Raw genomic sequence first — 10,555 nt, 5'->3', positions numbered from 1 at the left:
CCCCTTCAAAAAATGGAACAAATGATAAAAATAAACGTTATTATTGGCTCCTTATCGATTTATTTATTCGATACGAATCGATTGACTTTCCACTATATTTGTTAATGTAAAGAATAATAAAAGGAAAACCAAAAAAAAAAAAAATAGTCAGCTTTGTATAAATAACTAATGATATATTGACTCAAATCAAAAATTCAAATCCATCTCTAGTATAGTAATACCAGCGCGGTCCTTATACATTTTTTTTTTCGAATTGCATTCATTCGAAAATATTCACTCGCCGAATGCACTTGCAATTGCCAGTGAATTATCGCACAATTTTTGAATAGTGAAACTTAATGAAATTTAGTCTTATTTAAATGTGTTAAGTGATAGTGTCAGTGCAAGGAAAGACGTTCCTCCCCTTTTTTGTATTTCGGCGCTTGAATTGAAACACAACAGATAGAGATAGAGTTACTCAAGTACTCTATTGAACGAGAGCGAAAAAGTGGAGAAGAAAGAAAAAGAAATAGAGAAAAATTGCGCACCACATTCTACATTTGGCTATATTTTTTCCGGTCACCCCAAATTGGAAATTTTTCGCCGCTATTTTCTCGTTTAGTCTTTTGCTTTAGGTCAGGTGTGTATTGTTTCTGTGTACTTGTACAGAAAAGTTATCATCCTACACATACTCAATATATATATAAATATATCTATATATTACCATTGTTTTTCCAATTCCATACAATCAAACTATTGCGCTGACCAAGACACATTTGCATGTTGGTATTACTTTCATTGTGTGTCGTCGTATAATATTTAGGTAATTTATTTGGCCACATCAATCAACGTGGTGGCGTAGACATCAAACCTGTGAATTTTGTTTTTCTTTCTTGACAGGAACATTTAAAGACGAAAGACGTACTAAACCAAATCGAAATAACAAAATCTTATCACTTCATTACGTGGTGAATTAGAGAAGAAAAAAAAGTTGTGTGAACTACTTATCGCTTTCATTTTTCTATTGACATTGTTGTCGGCGGTTTTGAAGGAGTGTTACAGTCCGAATTTTTGGCGGTTAAATGAAAGGTGTTTTTTTTTGAAAAATTAACAAATGACGTTCTTTTAGTTTTGTTTTTAAGTGATTAAATTTGAATTATCAAGTGAATGCACATAAATTATCTTTTACACTAATGAAGTTGCGAATGTTGTTTGATGGAATTTTTATATTGAATTTCTTGGAAACAATAAACTGTGTGTTGTGTTTTAAATGCAGTTGTTTAATGATAAAACGATAGAAAAGCTTTATGTCCAACAAAAATATGAGAAAAAAGAAACTCGGCTAATCAATATTGCGCCTAACATATACACAAACGTATTCAATACCATAAAAAAAATCGTTACAAATATGTGTAATACTATAACAATTATCCAGCGCACATCTATCTCTCGTCTCACTTAAGGTGGGGGGATTGCTTGAATTAGTTGGCTATTGTCGCCTTTTACAACCGCGCTTTTTGATATTGCCGCCATATGTAGTGGGGCTAGAAAACTAATAGAAATAATAATAAGGTAATATACAGAAAAATATACTGGGCTAAGACGACGAAAATCTAATGAAAATGTAATAATCAAGCGTCATCATCATTGTTTGCTCATGCACATCATCGGCTAGAATAACAACTATAAAAATTTAAAAGTTCAGCTGGCTGAATTATTTTGCTTGTGTGAATGAACATTGTGAATTATTAGTTGAAAAATGAGAAAATAAAACAACAGCTCAAGCAAACGTCAGTGTGGAAGCATTCACGGTGTGTTTTCGCTTAATATTTTGTCCTATGTGCACGCTGATATTTATTTATTTATTTTTTTGCTTCTATTGTTTGTTCGTTTATTCGTGTTGCGGTTTACATATGTACAACATTCGTGCGCAAATACATTGAAGTAATAAACATAAATATATGAATAATGGACGGTGTGTAAATGAACAACATATTTTTTTTTGTTAAGTGTGTGCAAATGTTTGTAAACGCAAAACGCATTCAAATTCCAAATAACATATATAATAATGCTAGTCATCCACCACAACCGATCCATTGTATGTGAGTCTCTCGCCAAGATGAAATATAATATTGCATTAATGAAGTAAATTAATTACAGTAAGTGCTGCAATAACCCGTTTCTGTTGTCGTCCACCTTTTCTTTTCTGGCCTCTTCAACGAGAGGGTTGAATGCACAAGACTACAATAACGTCGTAAAATCGGTGTAATACCAAGCCAAATTCTAACGTCATTAACATAAACAGTAATGAATAATCCTGGAGTAATAAATATTTAGTGATTGAGATTGAGTCCTTTATAATCGATATCGTTCAGTTAGCACATATATACAATACACACACACACACACATCAAGTGGAATTTTCATAAAAGATTCGAAATGTTTTGGGACTATTCAATGATGAAATGTAGTGCTTAAATTTTAAATAAGCACCGTGTTTCGATTGAAACACAAAAAGTGCTATGTATCAAAACGAAAAAAATGGTGTGTGCTTTTGCCATTGTTGTGTTCTAAATGCTGATAACAATGAACCGAAAAAAATGGTGAATTTATTGGGTGTATTGATTAATTTTTACCGTTTTTTGGGTGAAAATGTAAGTTTATTTTATAGAAACCGTACAATATTTTTTAACCAATGTATTGCCCATAGTTAGCTATGACTTCTAGCTATATTTCTGGTAGCATGTTGATTCCGCGTCGAAAGAAGTCTTCTTCTTTTGAAGCTATCCAGCCATCGACTCATTTTCACATTTTTTCAACATTTTGAATGCGTACATCGGCCAAGCTGATTTTGATCGATCGGAACAAGTGATAATCAGAAGGAGCAAGGTCTGGAAAGTACGCCGGTTGATCAAGCTGATCCCGACCGGGGTCCTCTATCTTTTTTTTTATCGATGTTTGAAATATATCGAATTTTTAAAAATCATTCGACTATTTTGTGTCGCAGTTTTTTGTCATTTTTCTCTCAGTACTCTGCGTATTGGTTGTAGTTGATACGAATCCCCCGTGACAGTTTTTCCCAGTTTCGGCAGGTCATAATACACCACACCCCTTTAATCCCGTCCAAACCATGAAAATTCGGCAATTCTGTCTATTTTGATTATTGTGCGGGATTGAACCCTGACTTTTACGTCTGGGGTTGCCGCAGCAGATGCCGTCTTCCCTTACAGATACAATACGATACAAAAATTCCTTCCTTTCGTATCTTTGGAGCAGTGTATAAAACGTGAATACACTCCTTACAACGACTTTTGGCTTCAATTCGCGTGGCACCCAATTTCTTTGTCCTTGCCTCATCATCAATGACTTAAAACGGCTGATTTATCAAAATATAATGCTTCTAGTGGTTTCTGATGCATTTTCATGCATCTTTATCGAATGAACAACGCCAATAGCCCATCATTCAACATTTTTGGTGAGTTCACAGTTTCTCAACAAATTCACCACTTTGTTTTTCACCAAATTCAACTTTTTCTGTGGAGATGAGAGGTCTCATCTCCCGCAAGTTTCCATAACTTTTTGTTGTATTTCCACTTTGTTTAAAGTGAAAAAATCGAATACAAAAGGACCCCAGGGAAAAACATAGAATCACGATCCATTTTGAATCGGTTCAAAAATAATGACACTGTGTCAAAAATAAATTTTTCTGCTCTGAATTAGATTGGCAAATGTCACATGTACAAAATGCAATTGGATTCACCTGTCAAACTTCATACAAGTTTAAGTGGCGACATCTAACAGTCAACGGTAAAAATTAATCGATACATCCAATAGTTTTTTTTCGTTATATATCTTAGTTCAATGTAGTGCTTTTAAGTGCAAATTATTCATCATTGTTCCAGAAACTGGAAAATTAAGTTTTCGATACGAATATCGTGTAAATGGCTTTCAAATACACTCTAGTCACAAAACAAATGCACAACAGGTATTCTTTTTTTGTCTTCATTTCGTGCAATCTATGTAAGCGGATTGCAAATAGAATGAAATTGGCTAGATATGTTCGTAAATTATAGTTGTGACTGTTTGTAAAGAATTCTCGCTACAATTTCGAATTGTTTTTTCCATTCATATTTGATCTTTTTTGAATTCAAATTCATTAGACGTTGTTTCGCACTCAATAAATGTCATGAAATCAAATTATGGCGCCATTTACGAATATATTCTGATAGATATGGTATTGCATGAATGAATAATAACGTTGATAGAATGTAATTCATTAGTGAAACGTATATCAAGTTACAACAAAAAATTCTACGACAAACTGCATAGTCAAAATATTCGGCACAATAAAAAGTTGAAAATCCGCATGAATTTATAATATGTTAATTAACCCAAATTGTCTGTTATAAAGTTATAGTTTCACTATGCACGCCAATCAAATGTTCTTTTGTGTTTTTTATTTTCTTTTATTTTTCGAAAAAAGAAAATTCAAATCAAGTAGTTTGGATTTTTCCACTTGAAAGAATGAAACCAAATTCGACGATATAAAATCCGCTGTATGTCGGCTGTTTTTTAAAATAGATTTGCATTCTATCGCTTTTCCGAAATGAATTCAATTCAAGTGCCTCGTTGAGTGTGGATGATTGTGACACGTAGACACAGTCAAAGTGTCTGTGTAAAATATTCAATTGCATTGAATGAAAGCAAAACATGCGATTTTATGTCAATTGAAATGTTTAACCTATTAATAGTAAATTCAATTCAACCATCGCTGCATGCGCATTTTCGAATTTACTTTGAATTTAATTGACATTTTGCTATGATGTAAATTTTTATTTAATAGCGAATAAAACATGGCTCACATAATTATTGGTAATTTTATTTTTCTAATTTCGATGAAACGTGTATTGTCTCGTTTAAAACTGATATTGTGTTGGTCATGTTGTCGTCGCAATATATTGTCTTAACACGCACAAATTAGAAACGGTTATTATCAACATTGCACACACCGTAAATATTTTATTAGCAAACATCAAATAAAGTACAACATATACATGTATTGTTATCATTATTATTAATAAAGTGAATAATGTAAATAAATATTCGGTGAATTGTAAAAAAATATGGAAAAGACCATTTGTTAAGCACTTGACATGAAATGGTGATATTATTACGGCATATATATTATTGGGGTGTTTTTTTTATATGCGTTTACCTGTTTTTCCACACACAATGAACGGCAACTATGTTGACTTGTCCGAATGTTTGTTGTTCTCTTTGGCATAGAGTACATTTCGTGCGTTTGATAAAAAACAACAACAATAATAACTGTTGAAAGGTGTTCGGTGTCATTGCGAATATATTTTGTAATGCATGCATTCAAATAGCGTTTAATAATATAATTTTCAGTTGAACTTTGTCAGTGAGTTCAGAAAGGACATTTGAACAAAACACCAATTGATTTTTTTTGATAGGCATATACACAGATGTACACATTTGTTTCAATGATTACATGAATTTTGATGGATTCGATAACAATTCATTGCTTGTTTTGTTATTAACACAATAATCTAAATGTTCACCAGGTTTTTATCGGCAAAGCTACTCGCAAAGCCATCGAACAAAAAAAAAAACGAAATAAATAAATGGACATCAACAATAGTTGTGTTAAACATTTATTTGGGCTGATATTATTTTATTCATTAAAAAATAGGGATGAAAATATCACATATCGAACTTCCGACAGTTTCATCGCATTCACAACTCGCATGACATTTTTACATCTGCTTAAAACACAAAGATAAAAATAGAAAAATGAAAACATTCTAGGTCAATCAATAGCATTATTTAAAAAAAAAAACAATGAAAGACTACAATATCAACCATGCTCACATCAAGCAACGAAATTGATGAAACAAGATACAATACACACATACATGCATATATGAGCGCGCTCAAATACACACATTGTTCATGGAACATATATTCACATACACACTTTTGCAAGGCGGTAGATTTCAAAAAGTGGTTATCGCGTGTTCTTTCCTTTTATTCATTTATTGGCCGTTACAATCATTCATAAGTAAAGGTAACAATGAATAGTTACTGAATAGTTGAAACTTAACAAATGCATATAAATTTTTACAAAGTGTAAATTCGAAAACATGATATTTTTCATTAATTTTCAATGAATTTTTGGTTTTTCATTTATTGTCATCCATTTTATCGTAAATATTTATAAATAAAGCGTGAAAAGTTGTCATTGCAATTACCTTCATCAATAAATAGCAAACTAAATAAATCGTTACTATCGAAAAGATTTAATTTGTACTACATAGACGTTATTTCATAATTTGTGATCAATTGATCACGTATCGAAACTGTTATGTATTGAATTGCTGGATTTTTGATTTTTTTTACAGATACAATAAAGTTCAAATTATACACTATGTTCGATGAATACCGAGATCCACAAAACCAATGAGTTCTTATGCTTTCCGGAGATCAATGTAATGGTGTAAGCGAATTGGCTGAAGGACATTCATACATTAGGGGCCGTTGTAAGCAGCTAGGCAATTTATATAGTCCAAGTCGAGATGATGGGCGTTGCTTTTACAATTCCGATTATGAATTTTTATTGCACAAAGACGAATTTGGATCACCAGTAGATGTTATCGAAAAACAATCGGAGGACATATGTCGTCGGGTGTCAATGAGTATATAAAAGAAAATAGATTTCTCTCTCTCTCTCTTTATTGTTTGTATTCACAGACATTTTTTTTATTTATTTTATGTTTGTGTATTAAATTTGTAGCACCCGGCGATGTAAGCAATAATCACGATATACAGACGCCCACCAATGAAAGACCAAGAACTTTGGCCAGCGTTGGTACTTGTACCAGCGACCGGCGAGCATCGCGTGACATTGCGGTACAAGCATTCAGCCTTGAAATCGAAGAGGAGAAAAAAAAATTGTATGATAGCCAAATTGAAAAGCAGCCGTCCACGTCTCAAGCCAAAATTGGTTGCGATACAAAACGCAAAGAATTTCGTAAATGTAAAGATTTTTTTCAATCATTACATTTTCTCTTTTACATTTGAAAGCCATTTAATTGACTTAATATAAACGCAGGCCCACAAAGCGAATCATATTTTATACGTGAACATCGACCGTCAATTTTTTTAAGAAGAGATTCGTGCCACTTTCATAAGCTTATTTCCCCACGAAATGAAATCGTTGTCGGTAAGTTTGTTAATTTAAAAAATATGAAACAAAAAATCTAAATGAAATCTTTATTTGCAGCCCATTGTCCAGGCACGACTCCAATACTAGAATATGCCGAGAGCTTTGAATCATACAAATCTCACGAAGGTATCATTGTAGTTTTAAAACTTAGTTTTAGCCGAAAAAACATCGATTGACAGAAGTCCCAAAAGTCAAAACATCCAAAAGATCAAATATAATTTCAAACAATCAAAGGTATTATGTTGTAATTCGTTTTAGGAGCGAATTCGATTGAAGTGTCTAATAATGAGTATCAGAAACCATGCTATTGTTTTGATCACTGTCATGATAGCATAGACAGTGCCGAAGCAGGTAAATTTGTTTTCCAATTTGATTACATACTATTGACAATAATTTTACCACAATTTATAATAATTTATAATGCATAATATATAGCCGCACATCGATATAGTACAAGTTCATCAGATAGTTCAGCCATAACGAAAATTGCCGTTGAAAATATCGAATCGATGACAGCAGCAGCGGCAGCAACAGCAATGCGTCGCCCAAGTAAATGGAAATCTAGTTTGGTGTACTTTATGGATCCATGCATCGAAGACTGTACGTTCAATTTTCAATTTAAACATTGAAATCAAACCTAATCACACAATGGATAAAATATTTAAATGTCATTGTACAAACATGAACCTTTCAGTCATAAACTAAAACTGATCAAGAGAAATTGATTGGATCAATTTTGCCACATGAAATTTTCTTTTTATCATGTTCGACAGCGATTTGTGAAATCGGCATATTACGCCCAGTTATCAGTTGAAAACATTTGTTTAATTCATTTAATAGCATTCGCTCGATTTGTATCGTGAAATTATGATGTGCAATATATTTTGCAGCCACTGGCAATATTGTGTGATTTCAGTACAATTGTGTCAGTTGTAAACTAAAATACAGACAATACATTTGGATTTTCAAAAATGTTGTTTGCTAAATTTCATATTCCAAATTCTTCCTATATTGCTAAGCTCACGCGCGTGAAAGTGTTTTTCAGGCGAAATGTATCACTTTTCCAACTTTGATGAATCCTTTTGAAAAATGAAATTTATTTTAGTGGAAAAAAAGAGAGAAATAATTAGACGAAATTAATTTAGATTCCAATTTTCAAATGAGTTTCTTTTTTCTGGTGTTGTTGAATATTTGTATCATATTTTGTAATGAATTTATGTTTGTCGTTTTTGCTCTTGTTTCTTTTTTTTATGTCTGCTCAATTTCATTTTAGCAGCTGAAAATGCGGTTGAAGGGGAATATAGCGAGAAAGAGCAAGAGAAACCATTGTTGGAAGAGCATGAAAACGGAAATGTACCGACCGTAACTACTTCATATGAAAAACGTTCAAATTATCGCAAAAAAAATGCTGACGATTCGAAAAGTCGATCGGCGGAGGGTTCAACTAATCGAAATGTTGAAGGTATTGAACTAGCAAATGAAGTGTGTCCATTTGGATTAGCCAAAAATTTAGAAAAGCAAATTTGTATCATACCATCACGAAAGAAAAGTAAGTGTCCAAATCACGCTTGAGAAAAACGCAATTTTTTTTTTCGAATTAATTGTCCTTTCAATGTTTTGCTATCAAAAAAAAGTGTTTTGACTGTAAAAACGAGAAATATTGATGTTGATAACAATAATCAATTACATAATAAATGCAGTCAAAATGTGTTGTTCTCATTTTTTTATTGCTACTTAGCAAGGCGATATGATGTAATGTTCGCATTAGAGAAGAACTAACGAATGAATGACATAAATTATATTTTTGTTTTTGTGTCGTTTTTCAACAAATAATATCGTATTTTTGTGCTGGTTTTTTATTGCATTTAATCACATGAGTCATTTAAATTTAATAATTGCAATTTGTACTCATAAATTTCATGTGTTTTTCTCTTTTCTTCTATCATATTCTTGTTACGTTCCATGTTCCGCAGAATCTTCCGGGCGCCCCAGCTTTCTGAAACTTGTGACATTAATCCTTATAGGCTCAGCAATACTTATAACTAGTGCAGCGCTAAAAGAAGCTTATTATTAACAAACACACAAATACACACATTCTCTCTCTCTCTCACACATACACACACGAAATATTATTATTATTTTAGAATTAATTGCTATGTATACGCGATTTAAAGCTGTCATTATAAAGTAAAAAAAATCAACTAAAATAGAACACAAATCTCGGTCATTATGCGATTTATGAATCATAAGTCTTAACGAGTCTTAAGTATATAATAATAAAAAAAAGAAAAATCACACAATATCGTTTCATTAATATTCACAAGATTTTTTCTCTGTTATTGTTATTGAAAATAAAAACAAACTTGTTCAACATCAATATGATGAAATACTGAAACAAACGAATCTTTGTGTATTTTACACAAAAGGAAATGAAAAAAATTCTTGATTATTATAAATACTGTTAATTTATTTTTGAAGAAGAAAAAAGAAACAATGAAAAACAAACAACGAAACGTATCGAAAACTAATTATATTATATCAATTTTTAACATTGTTTGTTTTAGTCGTAAAATATTTTTTTGTCGGAGCTTAATTCGAAACTCTTTTATCCATCGTACAAAATGTCATCACACATAAATTAAATCGATTTAGAATTACAAAAAAACACACACCTCGGGAGTTTCACATGGTCTATTGTAAATAAAAAAACGTGTCTTTCAATGGCATAAGAAATAAAATTGATTGGCTTTATCTTTTGCATATTTTTTTACAGCAGAACAGGTCTCTGGACGTGCGTTTGAAACTGAAAAATGGTTAGTTTATTGATGGTTTGTGTTAACACTGACATAGATATACTTTAAAAAAATGTGATTTGTCGAAAGGAAAAAAAAAACAATCGATTGGGGCGTCAAACAATTTTAAAATAAAAACGAACTTAAAGAGGATTATCCTATCAACCTATATGGGTTGATATTTTACTATTGGGATGGGATCTTACCACTATAAAAAAATTACTTACATATGAAAACTGAACCGTTTTTCTCGGTATGTATAAACACCGGTTAATATTTACTAAAATTATTGCATGTTTCATAGATTTGTATGCACATCAAATGGTGTCGTAAACATGCAACATCTCTTTGCCAAGTGTAAATCGATTTTCCGTTCAGTTTTCAGTGAAAACTTTTCACTTACGTTCATGTCAAGAAAAACAGGTGTTTGTTTACTTGCATTTTTTTCACTTTGTTTTTTTTTTTCTTTTTGAATGAGTTGAATTTAATCGAAATTACGATAAATATTCTATTCGAATTTTTTGATCAACAAATCATA

At 31.7% G+C, this 10,555-nt stretch overlaps 1 protein-coding gene across 12 annotated transcripts; it reads left to right on the top strand.

The window, feature by feature from the left end:
- The first annotated feature begins 272 nt into the window (after positions 1-272).
- On the top strand, positions 273-9,719 carry LOC116345922. 12 transcript variants are annotated; one of them, XM_031775702.1, is made up of 10 exons: positions 731-802; positions 880-1,068; positions 6,402-6,695; positions 6,794-7,036; positions 7,112-7,222; positions 7,283-7,351; positions 7,484-7,576; positions 7,661-7,825; positions 8,499-8,774; positions 9,199-9,712. In XM_031775702.1, exons 3-10 carry the CDS (start codon positions 6,470-6,472, stop codon positions 9,297-9,299), a joined length of 1,284 nt encoding a protein of 427 aa, XP_031631562.1. In that variant the 5' UTR covers positions 731-802; positions 880-1,068; positions 6,402-6,469; the 3' UTR covers positions 9,300-9,712. The 12 variants fall into 12 exon arrangements, with proteins under 12 accessions (XP_031631570.1, XP_031631574.1, XP_031631562.1 ...); XM_031775708.1 differs by lacking the exons at positions 731-802; positions 880-1,068 and adding exons at positions 2,664-3,454; positions 3,700-3,786; XM_031775710.1 differs by lacking the exons at positions 731-802; positions 880-1,068 and adding an exon at positions 273-619.
- The last annotated feature ends 836 nt before the right edge of the window (positions 9,720-10,555 follow it).

This window comes from Contarinia nasturtii, unplaced genomic scaffold (genome assembly GCF_009176525.2).
Source record: "Contarinia nasturtii isolate CC-2019 unplaced genomic scaffold, AAFC_CNas_1.1 Cnas_scaffold_1371, whole genome shotgun sequence".
Lineage (NCBI taxonomy): Eukaryota > Metazoa > Arthropoda > Insecta > Diptera > Cecidomyiidae > Contarinia > Contarinia nasturtii.
The sequence above is the reverse complement of the archived record's forward strand: the minus strand, read 5'-3'. Positions and strand labels throughout refer to the sequence as shown.

Excerpts from the sequence above, each read along its gene's own strand:
- LOC116345922 (XM_031775710.1), top strand. The coding sequence starts at position 6,470 with ATGCTTTCCGGAGATCAATGTAATGGTGTAAGCGAATTGGCTGAAGGA. Across the intron at positions 7,037-7,111 it reads ACGCAAAGAATTTCGTAAAT|GCCCACAAAGCGAATCATAT; the intron begins GTAAAGATTTTT and ends ATATAAACGCAG. Across the intron at positions 7,826-8,498 it reads GGATCCATGCATCGAAGACT|CAGCTGAAAATGCGGTTGAA; the intron begins GTACGTTCAATT and ends ATTTCATTTTAG.